The sequence below is a fragment of the Orycteropus afer genome, unplaced genomic scaffold (assembly GCF_000298275.1).
Source record: "Orycteropus afer afer isolate SDZICR_OR568_19922 unplaced genomic scaffold, OryAfe1.0 scaffold00368, whole genome shotgun sequence".
Lineage (NCBI taxonomy): Eukaryota > Metazoa > Chordata > Mammalia > Tubulidentata > Orycteropodidae > Orycteropus > Orycteropus afer.
Window position 1 is genome coordinate 1,190,783 of NW_006921955.1, and position 23,324 is coordinate 1,214,106.

Genomic DNA, 23,324 nt, shown 5'->3' on the forward strand with positions numbered 1-23,324 from the left:
GCAAATTCTTCTGCTAGTTGGGGTTTAGTCCACTTTTGTATCTTTCCCTTCAAGGCTCAGGGGTCCAAGATTATCTTCTGTGTCTGTGTTAATTGGTTTCCTTTTCTTTGTTGAAAAGCGTCTGTGCAGTCCTTGTGCCTAGTCCGCCATCTTGCCTAGTTTTCCTGTGGTTGATTTCTTAACTGCTGTTTCCATGGGTGTTGTTTGTGAATCCAAGAGGAAGAAAATCCTAGACAACTTCAATATTTCTCCTTTTATCTTGATGTTGCTTATTCGTCCAGTTATGGGGATTTTTGTCTTGTTTAAATGGAAGTGTACTGAATGGAATGTGTACTTAAATGGAATACTGAAGACATTAGTCATTGATCTTCATCAGTAGTACTTCAAGTCCTCTTTGTTTTCAACAAACAAGTTCGTGCCACCTGTATACTGCAGATTGTTAATGAGTCTTCCTTCAACCCTGCTGCCGTGTTCTTCATATAGTCCAACTACTGAAATTATATTCTCAGCATAAAGATTGCATAATTATGGTGAAAGGGTACAACTCTGACACACAACTTTCTTGATTTTAAATCACACTGTATTCCTTTGTTCTATATGAATGACTGCCTTTTGGTAGTACAGGTTCCATATGAGCCCAATTAAGTGTGGAATTCCCATCGTCTCCAATGTTTTCCATAATTTGTTATGATCCATACAAGCAAATGTTTTTGCATAGTCAATAAAACATGGTAAATATCTTTCTGGTGTTCTCTGCTTCTAGCCAAAATGTTATCCCTTGTTCCATGTCCTATTCTGAATCTCGTTTGAATTTCTGGTAGTTCCCTGGTGATGTATTGCTACAAATGATTTTAAATTATCTTCTATAAAATTTTACTTGCGTGTGATATTAATGATATTTGATAATTTCTGCATTGTGTTGGATCACCTTTCTTTGGAATGGGCATAAACATAGACTTCTTTGTGTTGGTTGGCCAGGTAGTTGTTTTTCACATTTCTTGTCATAGGTGAGTGACTGCTTACAATCTTGCGAACACCTGCTGAAATATCTTAACTGGTATTCTGTCAATTCCTGGAGGCTTGTTTTTCACCACTGCTTGCAGTGCAACTTGGACTTCTTCATTCAATACCATCAGTTCTTAGTCATATGCTACCTCCAGAAATGGTTGAACACTGACCAATATTTTTTGTTATAGTGACTCTGTGCATCCCTTCCTGATGCTTCCTGCACCATTCAAAATTTTTCCCACAGAATCCTTAATATCAGAACTCGAGGTTTGAATTTTTTCTCTCAGTTCTTTCAACTTGAGTAATGTCAAGCATGTTCTTCCCTTTAGTTTTCTATTTCTGGGTCTTTGCATATATCATTATAGTATTTTGTCTTCTCAAGTTGCCCTTCAAAATCTCTGTTCACCTGTTTTACTTCATCATGTCTTCCATTCGCTTTATGTACTCTCCATTCAAGAGCACGTTTCAGAGTCTCTTCTGACATCTATTTTGGTCGTTCCTTTCTTTTTAATGACCTTTTGATTTCTTCATGTACGATGTCCTTGATGTCATCCCACAACTTGCGTAGTCTTTGGTCACTGGTTTTCAATGTATCAAATCTATTTTTCAGATGGTCTCTAAATTCAGGTGGGATGGTTCTTATGGACTTATCTTAATTTTCTGCAGCTTCAACTTGAACTTCCATATGAGCAATTCATGGTCTCTTCTGCAATCTGCTCCTGATCTTGTTCTAACTGTTGGTATTGAGCTTCTCCATAATCTCTTTCCACGTATGTACTCAATTTGATGCCTGATTTGATTCATTAGGTGAGGTCCATGTGTATAGTTGTACTTACGTTGTGGAAAAAAGGTATGAATAAGTCTTCCAAAATTCTCATATGATCTCCAATGTATTTTCTATCACTAAGGACACTGCCACTTACTTTGTATCTTTTGCGTTGCAATTGCCAGTTAATTATCAATGCATCTTGATTGTATGTTTAATTTCAGACTGAAAAAGTTGGTAAAAATCTTCAAATTCTTCCTCTTTGGCATCAGTGACTGGCACATAAATTTGATTATTATTTGTATTAATTGGTCTTCCTTGTAGCCATATGTTGTTGTTGTTATGTCCTGCCGAGTCAGCTCCGACTCACAGCGACCCCTCCTTGGGTTTCCAAGGCAGTATCCCTATGGAAGTAGATTGCCCAACCTTCCTTTTGAGGAGTGGCTGGTGGGTTTGAACCCTCAGCCTTCTAGTTAGCAATCAAGTGCCTTAGGGACTATGCTACCAGAGCTCCTATATAGCTATTTTCATATCACTGACAGCATTGTCAAGCACTGCAAGATAGAGCTTAATATGTTACTTTTCATGATGAATGCAACACCATTTCTCTTCAATTTGCAATTCCTGGCAGTAGACAACAGGACTGTCTGAATAAAAATGGCCAATACATTTCAGCTCACAAATGCCTAGGATTATGTGTTCCATTTCATTTCTGACAACTTCCAATTTTCCTACATCCATACTCTGTATACGCCACATTCTGATTCTTAGTGGATGTTCACAGTTGTTTCTTCTCATTTTGAATCATGCCACATCAGGAAATGAAGGTCTCCAAAGCTTTATTCCATCCATGTCATTAAGAAAATTCTATTTTGAGGAGGCAGCTCTTCCCCAGTTACATTCTGAGTGCTTTCCAACCCAAACAGCTCATCTTTCCACATTATAGCAAATGATGCTTCACTGCTATTCGTAAGGTTTTCACTGGCCAATTTTTTTGGAAGTGGATTGCGAGGTTCTGCTTCCTAGTCTGTCTTAGCCTGAACACTCTGCTCAAACCTGTCTCCCATGCCTGACCCTACTAGTATTTGAAATACTGGTGGCATAGCTTCTAGCATCACAGCAGCCCACAAACCACCAAAGTATGACAACCTGACAGATGAGTGGTGGTGCTGTTATAAAAATCTATTTTAATTTAACTAAGCAGTCTCTCTTTATAGACCACTGAGAAGATCTGTAGAGTATGAAATCTGCTATCAGAGGTATTTCAATAGTGCTTGGAGTTCCTTCCCCCAACCCACTATAGATAGTCTCCCTATTCCGTCATGTTCCCTCTCATATCCCATGTCCTTCTCCCAGCAGATGTCCCAGTTCCCCTCCAGGGGAAGATTGAGACCACAGATAAAAAGGTCTCTTGATTTTCCCCTTTCAACTTGGATACTTGGCATTTTTCTATCTTGTCTTCACTGATTGTTATGAGGAAGAGGTGCCTTTGGAGTCCAGTTTACCAACTTTCAACAAATGATTATTTCTACTCTTATAATAATGAGTCCTGGTGGTGGAATGCTTAAGCTTTCGATAGGTTTGTGGTTCAAACCCACTCAAGCTCCATGGGAGAAAAAGACCTAGTGATCTGCTCCTTGTAATGCTAAAAATTACAGTATTAAAAAACCCTATAGAGCAGTTTTATTCTGTCATATGGGGCCACTGAGAATGGAAATTAACTTGATAGCACCTAACAACACTCTCATAATGATAGAATGGAATCACAATTGTCCAATTCAAAATACCTCTCCTTTACTAAGGACTGGACAAATGATACCAACCAACCCTAGCTGGCCACTTTGCCTTTAGCTTGTCTCTTTTGTATTCCACCTTTCATAATGATCATCAAATTGTATCATATATGCACATCTACAATACTCCAAGGCTGTGCGCTTGCCTTGCTTAGTGGTGCACACAGCAGGCAATCAGATACAGTTGAATGAAAGACACATTGTTAGCCTAAGCAAAGATAGTAAAATGTCCTCAGCTGAAGAACAAAACCAAATGTCTATCTTTCCACCTCAACAGTCTACTGTAACACAGCTCATGTAGGCTGCTTATTTTAGACTCTATTTTGCTTATACCATTTCTAGAATTTAGAATAATTTTATCAATTCTCCTGGTCCCTTCATCTTTCAGTGTTTCCCAGTTTGAAAGCTCCTAAACTCAAATAATCTTTTCTCCCTGGGAATCCCTTTAGGATTGGTTTATTATTACACTGTCTTGTTCTTAAATCACCTGATGAACCAATCTTATGCTTCTTGTACTGAGATCTCACATTATCTTTATATCTTTGTATCATATTAGTATTAATATTAAAAATCAACAGAAGCACTTTGGTAGTGTCTTAAAATTTTGTATGTGCATAGCTCTAGGGCTCAGTGATTCCATTTTTTGACAAAAATTCCAGAGATCTACTTGCATATATGCATAAGACATCTTCAAGGATACTGAAGCATTATCTCAGATAATGAAGAACTGAAAACATTTCAAATGTCCACCATCTGGGAATGACTAAATACAATTGCACAACCACTTTCTGAAATAGTACTAAACAAGTGATACAAAGGAGGCATATCAACATCACTGGAGCAGGTTGTGTTAAAAAGATGAAGTTCAATCTGTGTGTGTGTGTATATACATATATATGTGTTAGTATATACGTGTGTGTGTATACATATGTATATAAACACAAAAATATATACACACAAACATGTTGTTGTTGTTATGTGCTGCCGAGTCAGCCCCGATTCATAGCGACCCCTCCTTGGGTTGCTGAGGCAGTATCACTACGGAAGTAGCTTGCCCAACCTTCCTTCCGAGACACACATACATGCATACATTAAAAAAACTCACTGCTGTCAATGTGGTCCCTACTCAGCAACCCCTCCTTGGGTTTCTGAGGCAGTATCTCTACGGATGTAGACTGCTCAGTCTTCCTTCCGAGGAGTGGCTGGTGGGTTTGAACTGCCAAACTTCTGGTTAGTAGTCAAATGCCTTAGGGACTATGCCACCAAAGCTCATACATACATACACATATAATTATTGTCTTTCTGAATTATCCTTATTACTGAGGTATGGGGTGGGAGGACTTGGAAGTAAGATTGATTTCAGCTTTACCGTAATGTTTGAATTTGCTAAGAATGTAATATCATATTATGTACTAATTTCCAATGAATAAAGTCAACATGTAAAACCATTTACAATATACAGAAATAGGGTTTAAGTACACGCTGAACAAATCTTACCTGTGCAAGAAGCTTTCTTTTGCTTGCTGAATTTCCAATGTTCCACCTTTCCACTTTGTTTTATTTAAAACTGACATACCTATAAAATAAGGAATTTTTACTCAAGTTCATGGCAATGCAAATATATTTCAGCAAATGCTTTGGACAAATCTCTGCAAAGTGCTGAAGATATGTCCTTGAAGGCTAAGGTGCGCCTGACACAAGCCATGGTATTTTCAATTGCCTCATATGCATGTGAGAGCTGGACAATGAGTAAGGAAGATCGAAGAAGAGTTAATGCTTTTGAGTTGTGGTATTGGTGAAGAATGCTGAACATACTTTGGGCTGCTAAAAGAACTAACAAATCTGTCCTGGAAAAAGTACAGCCACGGTGCTCCTTAGAAATGAGAACGGCCAGACTTTGTCTCATCTACTTTGGTCATGTTGTCAGGATGGACCATTCCCTGGATAACGAAGAACTGAAAACATTTCAATGTCCACCATCTGGGAATGACTAAATATAATTGCACAACCACTTTCTGAAATAGTACTAAACAAGTGATACAGAGGAGGCGGCATATCAACATCACTGTAACAGGCTGTGTTAAAAAGATGAAATTCAATGTGTGTGTGTGTATATACATATATATGTGTTAGTATATACATATGTGGAGGGTCAACGAAGGAGAAGGCACTCAACGAGATGGATAGATAGATACAGTGGGTGCAACGATGGGCTCAGGTATAGTAAGGATCGTGAGGTTGTCACAAGACCGGGCAGTATTTTGTTCTGCTGTGCACAGGGTCAGTATGAGCTGGAGACAACTTGACAGCAACTAACAACAACAACAACTATTTAAGAACTAAGACTTGTTTTTGACAAATGGACACAGAGGAAATAGAACAGAGAAGAGAAAATGAGACCTAGGGAAAGAAGACATAATTTCACATCTCATCTTTATCATTTATAAGCTATTAGGGACAAATTCCTTATGTATTCTCAGCAGAGTAAGAAGCAGGGTTCTTGCTCTTCCTATATTAGTGTTACTGGAAAGTCTGAATAAGACAAATTTGTACACTGTGAAGCAATATTTGTCACTTATTTAAAATGTTGGGAATCCAGTGAATAACTGAAATTTACTTAATATTTCATTTCCCATGAAATATAAATTTTACTTGTTTTTTAGGGCAAATGAGGCAACACTATAAAATCCTGTAGCCCCTAATTTTCATTATTCACCTCACATCAATGACCACTGCATAATTAACTACAAGTGACTGAACTGTGGCTGAATTGCTGGGCTCTATAGGTTGACTTTGTGAATATCTGTTATCACACTCTGTAATAATAACCCCTATGAGATAGTATTTTTATGTGCTAGATACTATGGTAAGTTCAAATACATCAATTAAAATTCTCACGGTGACGTTATGAGGTAAGCACTATCATTACTGTCATTCATCAGATGAGGAAACTGGTCATAGAAAATTTAAATAACTTGCCACAGGTCATATAGCAACATGATATGTTTCTAACCACAATCTTGTATTTGTCATAAGTATTTTCTCATCTGAGCAACAGAACAAAGTAATCTTTTGGCAAATAAAATTACCAAAGGTTGATGATAACTTCCTCTTTACATAAGTTTTCAGCGTCCTTTGACTTTTCAACCTCAAAATAATTAGGATACATTACTGCATTGGTAGCAGTATGGATTATTTATTTCTTCACTACAAGCCACTATTTATGGCAAGCTTTACTAACTTTATCAATAGATACTTCACAATTTCAAGGAGTTAATCAGTATTAAAAAGACATATTCTAAAGCCCTCTACAAGCATTTAAGGACAATGATTAGTTACTCAAGGAATGAGTATATTAGGGAGGAGCTGTTTAGTCCCTTGTCCAAAGTACTTGAGAATACTAGTTTTTGAGCAACTGCACTTATCTCAACATACCTATGTCTGCTGAAGTCAAATGGGATGAATTTAAGCCTACTGAATTGTAGAATATCAGAATATTCTTGATAATGCTTGCTCTCTCAATGATTTAAAAGTGACTGTTGAAATTCAGATTTAGAACCAAAGTTATTCCAAGTTACACAAATTATATTAAGTGGCAAACAGTATAGAAAACATGACAATCTTACATTTTTTCAAGTCTGCTTCTGCCACTCTGATGTTGATGTATGCAAAGATTTTCTGTGGGTTTCCTAAAAAGAGAAGTATAAATTATTTAAACTCTGATCCATAGAACAATGTAAAAATCGATGATTTCTTAGAAATTTTCAGTTTCAAAGGCAAATCATCGTTATTTTCATTGGATATAAAGACACATTTTTCTAAGTGTGATTATCAAAATACTCCAGAAGGACAGTGTTTTTTTCCAAAAAGGCTAAATTAAATGATCACTTATATCTACGCAAAAAGGGATACATGCACTATCATATGTAAGTTTGGCAGACGATATTTCTTTTTTTTTTTTTGTTAATTGTGATTTGGGTGAAAATTTACAAAGCAAATTCATTTGCCATACAGCTGTTCATACACATTTGTTTCATGACATTGATTGCAATCCCTGTAATCTAACGGCAGACGATGTTTCTCCACACATATCTGTATGTGCTATAAGAATGTCCATATATATAAAAGAGCTAATGGGGCCAAGTTATGATAACTTCTTAGCCACAGCCAAACACCATGAGGAAGTGAGTCAGTGGGCCCTTATGCTCAGGACCATGGTCAAATGGGACATCCAGCTCAACAGCCATAACATACTACACAAAAACATTGTTCTACACCTTTCTTTGGTGAGTAGTGACTAGGGTCTTAAAAAGCCTGCAAGAGGCCATCTAAGTTGCAATAATTGGTCTCTCCTTGTCTGGAACAAAGAAGAATGAAGAAAATTAAAGACACATGGCAACAATTAGTCCAAGGGAGTAGTAGACCATGCGAGCTTCAGCCTACATGACCCTGAGACCAGAAGAACCAGATGGTCCCTGGCTACCACTGTCAACCACTCAGAAAGGGATCAAAATAGGGACAGAGTGGGATAGAAACGTGGATCAAAACTCAAAATATAAAAAAGATCAAGCTTACTGGTCTGACAGACTGGTGAAATGCCCAAGACTATGGACCCCCTAGTCAACTGTTGGGCCTAGAATGAAACTTGCTCTCATGACTTTCAGCCAAACAACAGACTGGTATATAAAGTGAACATTTATGCCATGGGGGCACATTCCTTAGAACAGTCAACCATGGGAGATCATAAGCATTTGCATGGGGAGACAGCTCAAAGGGCAGGAATGCACAGGAAAGAAGGACACAGGGAAAAGGTAACCACAGGAAGGAAGTGAGAAGAGAGATATACATTACTAGGATTGAATTCAATGTCATGAAACAAGTGTGTATGAATTGTTGAATGGAAAATGATTTTTCTCTGTAAACTTTCACCCAGATCACAATTAAAAAAAAAAGAAAAAGATTCAAGGTCAAAAATGCTAAAGAAATGTTCCAGATTGAAGGAGATTAAACAGTATAACTTAAAAAAAAAAAAAAAAACCCGAAAGGAAATAAATAAGAAAAATATATCAAGCGGTTACTTAACAACATTCTTTATGTTAGACTATGTAGAAGGATAATTAATCAGTCAATATTAGAAAGTTACCTCTGAAAACAAAGCTATGTTTCAGAAATCAGATACTTCAGAATTTAGAATCTTGCTGACTTCATTAATGCCATTCTGGGCAAGTTGTACGTTATATGTAATACCTCCAGGAGCCGGTATAGGGGTGTGGGTGTGAGGACTGGAGTGGGGGAATATTTTGTAATGAAACATACATAACTTTCAGAGCTAATTTACATCTCTATGATTTCTTTATTTTGTAATATTTAACCTTTCTAAATCTGCCTTTAATAACCCAATGAAGGGATATAAATTTACCGTGGTCATCTCTCCGCGTGATGATCTCCACATCAGAAACTTCTCCAAATCTGCTGAACTGGTTTTGTAAGTCAGCCTGAGAAATGGCCTGGCTAAGGCCACCTACATAAAGGCGCTTCATTTCTCTATTGGCATTCATGTTCTCTAGTGAGAAAAATACTTTATTGTAGGCAAAGAGAGAAAAAAAGAATTCTTCCCATCAGTTCTTAATTTCACAAAAGAGCAACTCCTTCAACTGACACTTTTGTGCCAAATTCATCTCCTGGCCCCATGTTTCATGTCCTATTTTACTGCTCCCAAATCTTATCCCTGGAGATTCTGCTTCATGAATGGATTTTGGAAGAGCACATCAATACACATACTTACAAAGATCAGATGTTTTTCCCACAGTATTAAACTCCACCATGCTCATTTACTCACTCATGTTCTCAAGGATTTTCCTTTATTAATTCTTACATTCACTTATTCACTTTAACAAACAATGACAAATAGCATGGAGCAGGTAATATGCTAAACCCACCAGCCACTCCTCGGAAGGAAAATGGGGCAATCTACTCCCATAGTGATACTGCTTCAGAAACCCAAGGAAGGGTCGCTATGAGTTGGGTCCGACTCAACAGGCACATAACAACAACAACATACTTGACCTAGGAGCTCTTCTGGCACGGTGATGACGCATTGGGCTAACAACCTAAAGTTTGCAATTTGAACCCACCAGCTCCTCCGGGGGGGGGGGGGATGAAAGATGGGGCAGTCAGCTTCCCTAAAGATTTACAGCCTTGACAACTCTCTGGAGCAGTTCTACTCTGTGGTATAGGGCTGCTATCACTTGAAATCGACTAGATGGCAGTGGAGCTCCTCAGTCACAGAGAAGCAAACAAATGTGCAAAAGCAATACCAGTCACAAAAGAAGCGTCTGCAAAGTAATGTCCAGGTATAAAAAGCAACGAACAATTACATTTAATACAACTTGTTTACTATGTGCCAGCACTGTACAGTGTATGCATCCTCTCATTTAATCCACACATAAATTTACTATTGTTGTTATATTATGTTGTTATGGGTCAGACATGACTCACAGCGACCCCTCCTTGGGTTTCCGAGGCGGTTTCACTATGGAAGTAGATGGTCCAACCTTCCTTCCGAAATTTACTATTACTATTGTTGTTGTTATGTGCCGTCCAGTCGGACCCAACTCATAGCGACCCCTCCTCGGGTTTCGGAGGCAGTATTACTACGGAAGTAGATTGCCCCATCTTCCTTCCGAGGAGCGGCTGGTGGATCTGAACCGCCAGCCTTCTGGTTAGCAGTCAAGTGCCTTAGCCACTAGTCCTCACATTTTTCAGATGAGCAAGTTGAGGATCGGAAGGAGTAAGTCTCTTTCCCAATGCCACACAAAAATTAGTGGTGGAGCCAGGCCTGTAATTCAGGTCTAATCTCAGAACCCAGCATTCTTAACATCATACTATACCGCATCAAAATGAAATAAATCTTTCCGAAATTTGTTGGATTAGAAGAGACTCAGGAAAGCTTTTGTAGAGAGAGGTACAGAGATTTGAGGTCCATCATACTATCATCCGTTTAGAACCGTCATGTATTGGGCTCGCACCCCGCATTCCCCAGCAGCTGACAGCCTTCTCCCAGTGGAGGAGACTCTAAACCCAGAAGTCCAAAGCTACTGGCTGCTGCTTTCTGGTAGCCGCCTCTCTACCCCTAATTTACCCGATCCAGCAGTCTTACTCTGAGAAGACCTAAAGTCAAGGGTGAGGCTAGATCGAAAGGCCCTGTCACCTCCTATGCCCTAAACACTTACCAGACATTTTCTTAGAGCGAGCGCCGCTTAAAGCGCTACCTCCTAGTCATGTGTTCCAGGAGGCGCATTATCTCTTTTTTCCTCCAGACCTCAAAACCAGCTTTTTAAGGTTCCGTTTCCACACTCAGTTCCCAAGTGCTCTTTATTTCGTTTCTCGTCCTTGGGGCAACCGTGATGCCTCCACCACTTTCCTCTCAATGTCCACAAAAGACTGCAAGCCGAAATTTCCTAATATCTACTGAAGCACGACATCGCTTTGAGTTCGTATACACTGGGCCTTGGTTGGCGGAAGTGAAGGAATGAAGTAGAGAATGCTCGCCCACGTGATCCAGACTTTCCTGTTCAGTGACGTAACCGTCTGGGTTCCTGGAAGGCGCCACCACAGAGGGGTCAACGGCGGCACCCTTGGCTTTGGAGTTGGAATAAACCAATTCTCTTGAAAGTGTAGGGCCCTCTCGTAAACAGCTGAGGCAATGTGCATGAGGACGTAAACGACCGCAGGATATTGTGTCAGTTTAGCCTTTTATGTTCTGGGGCGCAAGCTTCCCCCGCCCCCCGCCGAGATCGTGAAATGATCTGCTCTGGCAGAGCGCGGGACTCTTGGAGCGCCTAGAAGGCTCGAGTCTAGCAGGACCCAAGTGGACCCCGTTGAGTTCAGCACTGCCGCATGGAGGCCAAATGGGCAGAGGTTCACACCCTGGAAGCCGAGATCGCAGCCCTTAGGCGGGCGTCCGTGGAGCCGACCGAGCTATGGGAAGGGACTTCCAGAGCCAAGTACGTGGCTGCCTTCGCCTTTGTCCTATGCCGCGTCTGGCTTGCACCTCCACAGGGTCTGGCTGATAGTGAGACTACCTCATTGATGCGGGGTGGTGATGGTGGTGGTTGTTAGGTGCCGTGGAGTGGGCTCTGACTCATAGCCACCCAGTGTACAACAGAAGGAAACACAGCCTGGTCCTGCGCCAGCCTCACAATCCTCTCAAGGTGTTTAATACCTCTCCACAGACGTTACCCGAGCACCCAATTCAAACGTGCTGCTGTGTTGAATATAGTATAGGCTTAAAATACTGTCGATTCTGTGATAATTATGGTCCTTACTGAGAATTTTGGATGGTGCCCTATTCTAAACCCATTACATTTTAAAACGAAAATGAGTCTATAATAAAACTAACCTATTTATTAATCTATTAAATTAATCGGACAGAAGATTCGCGAAATGGATAGCACCAAACCACATGTGAAAAGGTACTCTGCCAAGTATCATCAGTGATTGGCTTTTTATGGACAAAAATGCAGAAGTAAAGTAGCTTATTTCTAATTGGCTTATAAAATTTACTATTGAAATGTCAAGATTTTATTGGTCAACAAAGGTGGAAGGGCTTTCAGGGCAATGAGAGTTGCCTGGTTTACAGGAAATGTAGGCTTAGGTTTTGGTAAAGACAAGTCTAGGGGTGTTGTCCATCCAAAACAAAACACTATTTTGTCAACCACATGTCTCAATTTTTAATTCATGAATTAACTAATTTAATTGTTGTTGTTGTTATGTGCCATCGAGTCAGCCCCGACTCATAGCGACCCCTCCTTGGGTTTCCGAGGCAGTATCACTATGGAAGTAGGATTGCCCAACCTTCCTTCCGAGGAGTGGCTGGTGGGTTTGAACCGCCAGCCTTCTGGTTAGCAGTCAAGTGCTTTAGCCACTATGCTACCAGAGCTCCTAATTTAATTGTAGTAGTGAGAATATTGTTCTTCTTTTCAGTTCTCTTTCCCTGGCTGATAACTGTCAAGGAGAAAGTCTTGCTTACCTCACTAACTAGATAATCTTGTCTTCTGTAAGCAGAAGTAATCTAGTTAGGATTTGATTCTTCTGGTTACATGGTATTTCCCTTTATGTACCTCTTTACTGAGATCAGCGGAAATCAGATTACTTCTGGCCTGGCTACTAATAATTTGGCCCTCCACTCATTTGTGGAGCTCTGGTGTCAAGTGCCTAAGTTATTCTAAGTTATTTGACTGCTAGCTAGAAGGTTAGCATTTCAAATCCACTAGCTGCTCTGCAAAAGGAATATGGGGCAATCTACTGCCATAAAGATTTACTGCTTTGGAGCGGTGAGTCAGAATCTAGTCATGGCAGAGTATTTGTTGTTGTTGTTGTGGTTTCCTCACTTCTAGTAAAGAGACTTTGAGATTTACATTAGGAGGTAATAGTTTGTTGACTATCTTTTTTCTAGCAGGATAAGACAAATTTACAGTGCTGTGTAGTAGTGTCCTAGACCAGTATCATTGAATCAGCTTAAAGTAAAAGCAAAGGAGGTTTATTGAGGAATAGAGACCATCCAGACTGAGAAAAAAAAAAACAAAAAAAAACAAACTCACTGCCATTGAGTCGATTCTGACTCATAGTGGCCCCCATTGGGTTTCTGGAGAGTAGATTGCCCCATCTTCTTTCCATGGAGTGACTGTTGGGTTTGAATTGATGACCTTCTGGTTAGTAGTCAGATGCCTTAGGCACTGTGCCACCAGAGCTCCGGACTGAGAAGAGGTCCAAATTCACAGAGGGCAGATGGAGCATGAACTAAAAGTTACAAAACCATATTAGCTGAAAAACGATCAAAGGAGTTAAAGATGGGATATCTAAGAGTAGGGATTTACAGGGATAGGTAGATAACATACGTGGGATTACATGATTGGTTACAAGTCAATTCTACAGTGAACCTATATACAACAGAAAGACACACTGCATCGTCTGGTGCCATCCTTACCATTGTTGCTATATTTGAGTCCCTTGTTGTAGTCACTGTGTCAATCCATCTTGTTGAGGGTAGGCTTCTTTTTCACTGACCCTCTGCTTTGTCAAGCACAATGTCGTTCTCCAGGGACTGGTCCCTCTGGATAACATGTCCAAAGTATGTGAGTCAAAGCCTCACGATCCTTGCTTCTAAGGAGCATTCTGGATGTACTTCAAAGATAGATTTGTTCATTTTTCTAGCAGTCTATGCTATATTTAATATTGTTCAACAACACCTAAATTCAGTTCTTTGATCTTCCTTATTCATCGCCCAGGTTTCACATGCACATGAGGTGATTGAAAATACCATGGCTTGGGTAGGTACACCTTAGTCTTCAACATGACCTCTTTGCTTTTTCACACTTTAAAGAGATCTTTTTTTTTTTTTTTTTTTTTAATTGTGATTTGGGTGAAGATTTACAGAGCAAATTCACTTTCCATACAGCAGTTCATATATACTTTGTCTCATGTCATTGACCACAGCTTACCACAATGCAACAGCTCCCCTCCCACTTCCTCCCCATAGTTACCTCTTCCCAGTGTTCATCCCTCCATACATTCCTGCCCCCTGAGCTGTCTCCCTGTGCATAAGCAGCCCTTCCTTCTCCCATGATTGTTCTCTCCAGGGCGTGTGTCTACTTGAGGTAAATGTTCAACTCATATGCCTGTATTTTGTTTGGCTGGAAAGCACAGGTATGGATTCAATTCCAGACCTGAAGGGCAGCTAGGGGCCATAGTCTCAGTGGTTCCACCAGGCTCTATCGGACCAGCAAACCTGGTACCCACTTTTTTTTTTTCTCCAAATGATTTTGAGTTTTGTTCCACATTGTTCTCCCTCTCTATCAAGGATCTGCTACATAGATCCCCTTCCAAGTGGATGACAGTGGTAGCCGGGCACCATCTAGTTCTTCTGGTCTTAGAGTTGTATAGGCGGCTGCAGATCAGATTATGTGCCAGTCGCTAGGACTAATTGTTTCCATGAATTTTGGTTTTCTTCATTCTTCTTTGCTCTGGACAAGGAGAGACTCAATGTTGCGTCTAGATGGCACCTTGCTAGCTTTTAAGATCCACACCTGCGAATTCTTATACAGTATTCAAATACACTTGTAGAACCATTGTCTACCAATCCTATACAGGGTCTTGGGTACACTCCCCAAGACATAGACATTGTGTTGTGTCTTTTAATTCCTATGAAAATCCTCTGAGGTAGGTGATGCTGTTAACCTCCTTTTAGAGTTAAGCAAATTGAGGCTAACAGACATTAAATAGGTAGTTTGCTTAGAGTCTGAGAGAAAGGAAGTGGCAGAGCTAGATTGGAATTCCAAAGCCCAGGCACTTTGCTGTATTGAAACAAAGGTAGAGAGAGGTCTGTAACAATCATCTCAAACACCCAAGCTGCTTAAACCAGAAACTATTTTGACATACAAAAATACAAACCCTCTGCCATCAAGTCGATTTCAACTGGTAGCAACCCCCATTCAATTTCCAAGCTGGCAAATCTTGGTGGAAGTAGATTGCTCCATCTTCTTTCCGTCGAGCAACTGGTGGGTTTGAACCATGACCCTTCTGGTCAGTAGTCAAATGCCTTAGGTACTGTGCTACTGGAGCTCCTTATTTTGACATAGGTGCAGAAAATGTTTTTCCTGGGTTATTGGACAAGAGTTGGTAGAAAGTGGGAAGGAAGATGATGTATAAAGGAAATGTGCATGTGCAAATGATTTGGAATGATGGAAGTAAGCTGTGACTAGTACAAAGGAGAGTGAAACAGGTGAACAGTATATGAGTATGTACTTTAAAAGAGTAAATATATTCAATACCCTTGCTATTCTAAGTGTGGTCCACAAATTGAAATATATCATCTGAGAGTTTGTTTGAATGCAGAATTATTTGCCTCATCAATAGTGTCCCTAGGAGGGGGCAGACTACATTGATTGACACTTTCAGAGGGGATGATGCCAAAATAACTTTCTAAAATTTTTGTGTAATGTTTCAGCAGAAATTTATTACTTTTTGTAAAAACATCCCTGTAGTTACTACCTAAAAAGGTATGTGGTAGCATCTGGCATCCTCTAACTTCACAAGGAGGAGAGAGAATCAAGATGAATAGCAACAGCCCAAGGCTGATTCCTGTGAGGTAGAGGTCAGGCATGCCACCACCCTCTAACCCCTTTGCCTATTCTGACACCAGCTGTCCCTCCTACTGTACTCTGCTTCTCTGCTGGTTTGATAATTCATTGCAATGGCTGCACAGAACTCACAGACAGTACTCATAATCATGGGGTTTTTTTAGTTCTCTAATGTTGCTATAACAGAAATACTGCAAATGCATGCCTTTAACAAACAAATTTATTCTTTTACAATTTAACAGCCTAGAAGTCCAAATTCAGATCCAGGGGCTGTGTGAAGGCCCCTTGACTCTGGGCTTCAGGTCTGCTTTTGTTTCAGGCTCATTCGAGCAGGAGGTTTCTTCTGACTCATACAGCTACTGACTACACAGGCTGAGGAATCCGAGATCGGCAGGTAAAATGGCACAATCCAAAGATCAGCAGGAAACATGGCAGACCGCTGGTTCAAGTCTGGGAACTAGAGATGGCCAAATGCAGGATCCAAAATGTGCCAAAAAGCTCAAGACTTTTCTCAAAGCTTCTCCATATATGTTCAAAACAGGCCACACCATGAAGGCAAAATATTATCTGCTCCCAGAAGATTCTACCATGGAGTTGATTATGCCATATCTAATCTCATCATGGGGAATAACTTCATCCAGCTGCCAAGCCACTCAAAAGCACAGGTCCAGCCAAGATGACATATGGCTTTAAGGGCCATGTTCCACTGTTGTCAGCTTGCCACTTGTACATATCTTCTTCATTGGGTGGTCTTATTCTCCTAGTCTGTATAAGTGGTGACTTCACCCCCTTGGCCTGGCAGGCCCTGTTCTTCTGCCCGTTGGGGATGACAGCCTCTCACCCTCACTTTTGGGTAGCAAATATGACCCCATCCCACTGGCACGCATGTGTGTTACCCCATACTCCCGAAGCAAGTTGGTGAAAATCTGACTGTCTGATCTAGAAGACTATGGTGGTTCCACCCTTTGACACTCCAGAGGCAATGGTCCTACCCTTTGAGGCTGAGGCAGCTCTGCTTCCTGTTTTCTTGGTCTCTCAAAGAAGCCACTGCACCTCTGCCCTGTTCCAGCAAATATTACAAAGCTCTTCAGCTCTACCAATAGTGCCTAAAGGCAACCCACTCTGCCAGGAAGCCTCCTGCCCAACGGCACTAAGCTTTCTCACTCTGTGGGTTGGTAAGCCTGTCACACTGTATCTTGTTGGTCTCTTGGTTCTGCTGCTGCCTTCTCTTTGCTGATCTCTCTGCCATGGTTTCAGTGCAAGGATACCAGGTCCAAGGATGTGCTTCACTCATGCGTCCACATTTTAGGTATCTGTTACATCGGAACCCCACTCCCTAGTACCAAATTCTGTCTTAGTTCTTTAGTGCTGCTATAATAGAAATATCACAAATAGATAGCTTTCCCTAACAGGAATTTATTCTTTTACAGTTTAGGGGACTATGAGTCCGAATTCAGAGTGCTGGCTGTAGGTATTGGGTAAAGTCACCTTGACCTGGGACTTCAATGCTGCCTCTTGTTCCAGGCCCACTGGAGTTGGAGGCTTCTTTTGCCTCATGCAGCTGCTGGCTGCTGAGGCTGAGAAACCCAGTGTTGGCAGGTAAAATGGCATAGTCCCAAGATTAGCAGGCAATATGACAGGCCACTGGATCAAGTTCAGGAATAGTCCCAGGATCAGCAGGCAACATGACAGGCCACTGGTTTAAGTCCAGGAACTAGAGATAAAGACTCAGTCAAATGCAGGGTCCAGAATGTACCAGAAAGCTTGAAACCTTTTTCAAAGCTTCTTCATATATAGCGGAAACAGGGCCCACCATGAAGGCAACAATTTTGCTATTCAAAGCTAAATGGTGTTGATTACACTACATCTAATCTCATCATGAGAAATCACTATATTCAGCTGCCAAGCTACTTAAAACCATGGCCCAGCTAAGTTGACACACAACCTTAACTAGCACAGGGTTGTTTTAGGGAATAACAGATTAAGCAGTTTAGGATCAGAAACAACTTTGGATACAGTTCTTCAATCAGAACAGCTTCTTTTTGGCTGTGCTGCGGCATGCTTCTCTCTGGTCTCAGCCTCTACCCTGCTTAGGCCAGTGTTACAAAGCTGTTTTAGCTTTATGGAGAGGTGCCCAGAGAGGCACCCCACTCCACCAGTAAGCCTGCCCCAAAGCACTCAGTTTTCTTGTTATATGGGCCAGGAAACCTGATGCTCTGTCTTGTAGTGGTACTGCTGCCTGTGCTGCTCCTGTGTCTATGCTTTCTCAGCTCAGGGATCTTGGGTACAAGAACATGTTTCACTCCTGACTCTTCTCTCTTTATGGTAGTAAGATCATACTTTCTGACTCTGAGGTAGCTCCTTCTTACCCTCAAAAAAACAAACTTACTGCCATTGAGTCAATTCAGACTCATAGTGACCCTTTTTGGTTTCTGAGGTGGTAAATCTTTATGGAAATAGATCATCCAGGCTTCCCTTCTGAGGAGTGGCTGCTGGGTTGGAACCGCAAACTTTCTGGTTAGCAGTCAAAAGCCTTAGGCACTATACCACCAGAGCTCCATTTTTAGCCTAGCTGATGGCAAAACTGACCAATCCCCATGTTAGGGCTCCATACACTGTATTTCTGTGGTCGCACTGCACAAGGCTGCTGTGTCCCTCTTCACATTATTAATAAGCTGTCCAGTCCTGTTGGTAGGCCACAAGCACCTTACATTTGCATAGTTCCACCCAGTCATCTGGTGGAAGTCACAAAAGCTGTGGTTAGAAAAGCTGTATTAATTTGCTGTACCACCATTAGTTATAACAACAAAAACATTTTTCATAAGCCTGGCTTACATGTACCAATACAAGGCTAAAACTCTATGCTAATTTACTTTTTGAGCCTTCTAATGAAGCAGCCGGAGCCAGGGGCAATGGCCCGAACAGGTGACGGGGAGAGCCTCTAGGCAGAAAGTGGGAGCTGGATTGGAAGGCTAAGGGATAGGAACTTGCCTGTCTGTTGTACTGTTGAGGCTTGTGTATTGCTGTGAGGCTGGGGGGTGTGCCACTGGTGTTTCAAACGCCAGCAGAGTTGCCCATGGTGGACGGGTTTCAGCAGAGCTTCCAGTGTGAGACAGACTCAGAAGAAGGACGAGGCCATCCACTTCTCAAAGAATTGGGCGGTGAAAACCTTATGAATAACAGTGAAATGAATAGCCCTGAAACATTGTCTGATACAGTGCCAGAAGATGAGTCCCTCAGGTAGGAAGGCACTCAAAATACAATTGGGAAAGAGCTTCCTCATCAGAGTAGAGTCTACCTTAACGATGTGGATAAAGTAGAGCTTTCTGGACCTCCATTTGCTGGTGTGGCACAACTCAAAATGAGAAGAAACAGCTGCAAACATCCATTGATAATTGGAACATGGAATGTACGAAGAAATCTAGGAAAATTAGAAGTTGTTAAAGATGAAATGCATAAAGATTGATATCTTAAGCATTAGTGAACTGAAATGGACTGGTTTTGGCCATTTTGAATCAGTCAACCATATGATCTACTTTCTTGGAAATGATAAATTGAAGAGCAATGGCATGGTATTCATCGTCACAAAGAATGTTTCACAATCTGTCCTGAAGTACAATGATGTCAGTGATAGGATAATGTCCATACACCAATAAGGAAGACCAGTTCATACTACTATTCAAATTTGTGCACCAATGACCAAAGCCAAAGATGAGGAAATTGAAGATTTTTCCAAATTCTGCAGTCTTAAATTGACCAAATGTGCAGTCAAAATGTATTGATAATTACTAATTATTGGATGCGAAAGTTGAAAACAAAGAAAAATCACTGTTAGTTGGAAAATTTGGCCTTGGTGATAGAAATAATGCTGAAGAACACATGATAGAATTTTGCAAGACTAATGACTTATTCATTGCAAATACCTTTTTCCAACAACACAAACGATGGGTATACATGTGGATTTATGGAGTACACAGGAATCAGATTGACTACATCTGTGGCAGGAGGCCATGGAGAAGCTTAATATCTTCAGCCAAAACAAGGCCAGGAGCTGATTGTGGAATAGACCATCAATTGTTCATATGCAAGTTCAAGTTGAGGTTGAAGACAATTAAAAAGTCCATGTGAGCCAAAATATGACCTTGAATATATCCCTCCTGAACTTAGAGACCATTTAAAGAATAGATTTGGTGGATTGAATGCCAGTGACTGAAAACCAGAGTAATTGTGGGATGACATCAAGAACATCATCCATGGAGAAAGCAAAAGGGAAGGAAGGAAAGACCAAAATGGATGTCAGAAGAGACTGAAATTTGCCCTTGCACAAAGAGTAGCTAAGGCAAATGGAAGAAGTGACAAGATAAAAGACCTAAAGAGAAGATTTCAGACAGCATCTCGAGAAGACAAAGTCAATTATTATAATGAAATGTGCAAAGACACAGAGTTGGAAAGCCAAAAGAGAAGAACACACTTGGCATTTCTCAAGCTGAAAGAACTGAAGAAAAAATTCAAGCCTCGAGTTGCAATACTGAAAGATTGTATGGGCATTATATTGAATGATGCAGGAAACATCAAAAGAAGATGGAAGGAATACACTGGTCAATCCTTATCCGTTTCAGGAGGTGGCATATGATCAAGAACCAATGGTATTGAAGGAAGAAGTCGAAGCTGCACTGAAGGAATTGGAGAAAAACAATTGACAGAATACCCATCAAGATGTTTCAACAAATAGATGCTGTGCTGGAGGTACTCACTTGGTTATGCCAAGAGATTTGAAAGACAGTTACCTGGCCAACTGACTGGAAGAGATCCATCTGTACCCATTCCAAAGAAAGTGATCCCACAAAACGTGGAAATTATCAAACAATATCATTAATATCACATGTAAGTAAAATCTTACTGAAGATATTTCAAAAACATTTGCAGCAGTATGTTGATAGAGGGCTTCCAGAAATGCAAGCTGAATTCAGAAGAGGATGTGGAACGAGGGATATCATAGCTGATGTCAGATGGATCTTGGCTGAAAGCAAAGAATACCGGAAATATGTTTGCTTATGTTTTATTGACTATCCAAAAGAATTTGATTGTGTGGATCATAACAAATTGTGGATAACATTGAGAAGAATGGGAATTCCAGAACGCTTAATTGTACTCATGAGGAACCTGTACATAGACCAGGAAGCTGTCATTTGAATAAATCAAGGGGGTACTTTATTGTTAAAAATCAAGAAGGGAGTGCATCAGGGTGTATCCTTTCATCATACTCATTCAGTCTGTATGCTGAACGGATAACCTGAGAAGCTGGAATATATGAAGAAGAATGTGGCATTAGGATTGGAGGAAGGCTCATTAGTAACCTGAGATATGCAGATGACACAACTTTGCTTACTGAAAGTGAGGATGACTTGAAGCACTTGCTGATGAAGAGTGAAAGCTACAGTCTGCATTTTGGATTACACCACAATATAAAGAAAGCAAAAATCCTCACAGCTGGACCAATAAGCAGCATCACGATGAATGGAGAAAAGATTGAAGTTGCCAAAGACTTCATAGTACTTCATCCTACAATCAACACCAATGGAAGCAGCAGTCAAGATATCAGACGACGCATAGCATTAGTCAAGTCTTCTGCAAAAGACCTCTTTCAAGTGCTGAGGAGCAAAGATGTCTCCTTGAAGACTAACGTGTGCCTAACACAAACCATGGTGTTTTCAGTCTCATATGCATGTGAGAGCTGGACAATGAGTAAGGAAGACCAAAGAAGCCTCGATGCTTTTGAGTTGTGGTGGTGGTAAAGACTACTGAAAGTACCAATGACTGCTAAAGGAACTAAAAAATCTCTCCTGGAAGAAATGGAGCTGGAATGCTCCTTGGAAGCAAGAATGACCAGATGAAGTCTCATCTACTTTGGTCATGTTATCAGAAGGGACCATACTCTGGAGAAGGATATCATGCTTGGTAAAGTGGAGAGTCAGTGAAAAAGCCCTCAACAGCATGGATTGACACAGTGAGAGCAACGATGGGCTTAGGTATAGCAAGGATCAAGGAGCTGGCAAGGACTGAGTAGTGTTTCATTCTGCTGTGCATAAGGTTGCTATGAGTCGGAGAGGACTTGACAGCACCTAACGACAACAATGTGCTCTGGTCAAAGTTGGTGTTATTGTCCATTTACAATGATGCTTTGAATCTGGTGGTTTCATCTTCATGCACTACTAGCACACACTGTTGTTTTTGTTGCTGCCAATATTTTTATGATTGTGGTTTTGTCAAATTTTGTGGTGTTTTAGTTACATTATTGTGGTAAGTAGTATTCTGAGCCTCTATAAATAACTTTTTGGAGAATGAAGCAGTAATTAGAGGAAAAGGAGGAGAAAAATAAAAGAAGGCTTCCACTTAGTTACTAATAATTTTGTAACCAATGTAGTAATTCAGTGTAGGAAGATTGTACAAAATAGTTTTATTGTTAGTTTTAGTATAATCTAAAAAAATTACTTTAAAGCAATTTACAACTGTATTTATCATATTTTTCTTTTTAATTGTGATTTGGGTGAAGATTTACAGAGCAAATTCACTTTCCATACAGCAGTTCATATATACTTTGTCTCATGTCATTGACCACAGTTTACCACAATGCAACAGCTCCCCTCCTACTTCCTCCCCATAGTTACCTCTTCCCAGTGTCCATCCCTCCATACACTCCTGCCCCCGAGCAGTCTCCCTGTGCATAAGCTGACCTTTCTCCCATGATTGTTCTCTCCAAGGAGTGTATCTACTTGAGGTAAATGTTCAACTCATATGCCTGTATGTATTTATCATATTGTTCTATGATTAAAATTGATAGTAAACATTACTAAGGATTCTAGATGGTCTAGTATAGGAGGAGGTCCATGGAGGTGGTGGTGACACTATGAGTTACCACACTGGGTAACATCAACACTAGTGACACCACTGAGCCTCACTCTTAACCTACTGAATCAGAATCTGCATTTTAACAAGTTCTCCAGATGATTTCTGTGCATACTTTAAAGTTTGAGAATCATTATTTCATACTATGGGGAAAAAAAAGATTTTTTTACAGACCATAAGATATCATAATTAGTCCAAGATAGATTAGTAGATTATGAATGCAATGTGAGAGTTTTCAAAAATGAAGTTGGGAAAGTAGGAAGGGTCCAAACTGAGGAAGACTTTAAATGTCAGTCAACAATGTTCATACCTTAAGTGAAATCTCCTTGGAAAGAAGATTGGGCAATCTACTTCCATAGTGATACCACCTTGGAAACCCAAGGAGGGGTTGCTATGAGTCGGATCCAACTCTACGACAGTGAGTTTGGTTTTTTTGTTTATAGTGGAATTGGACATAGGACTTTTGTAGCCAACTATTTTTTAAGTGATTTAAAATGGCTGGATGGATAGGGAAATTGGACCTTGTGTTCAGCTTTATCCATGTTAACAGTCTTTAGCAAAATTCCCTAGTTTCAAATAATGATTCTGTTACTAGCTGAGTGATCTTGGTTAAGTGACCTCTACTTTCTGTGCTTCAGTTTCTTCCATGGTAAATTAGTACCTAAGTTTTTGATAGATATGAGGACTGATTGAGTTAATAAGGAGTTCTGG

The 23,324-nt window shown here is 40.4% G+C and overlaps 2 protein-coding genes across 2 annotated transcripts in view; one reads left to right on the top strand and one right to left on the bottom strand.

The window, feature by feature from the left end:
* NOL8 (nucleolar protein 8) overlaps positions 1-9,125 on the bottom strand; it is a 93,975-nt gene extending 84,850 nt beyond the window's left edge. The window contains exons 1-3 of the mRNA XM_007953004.1: positions 8,987-9,125; positions 7,194-7,256; positions 5,065-5,143 (exon numbers count right to left, since the gene is read on the bottom strand). Of these exons, the coding sequence (XP_007951195.1) occupies positions 5,065-5,143; positions 7,194-7,256; positions 8,987-9,125 (281 nt within the window). The remainder of the gene's footprint in view (positions 1-5,064; positions 5,144-7,193; positions 7,257-8,986) is intronic.
* A 2,341-nt stretch (positions 9,126-11,466) lies between these two features.
* LOC103207414 (centromere protein P) overlaps positions 11,467-23,324 on the top strand; it is a 617,074-nt gene continuing 605,216 nt past the window's right edge. The window contains exon 1 of the mRNA XM_042782559.1: positions 11,467-11,573. Coding sequence (XP_042638493.1) covers positions 11,467-11,573 — 107 coding nt within the window. The remainder of the gene's footprint in view (positions 11,574-23,324) is intronic.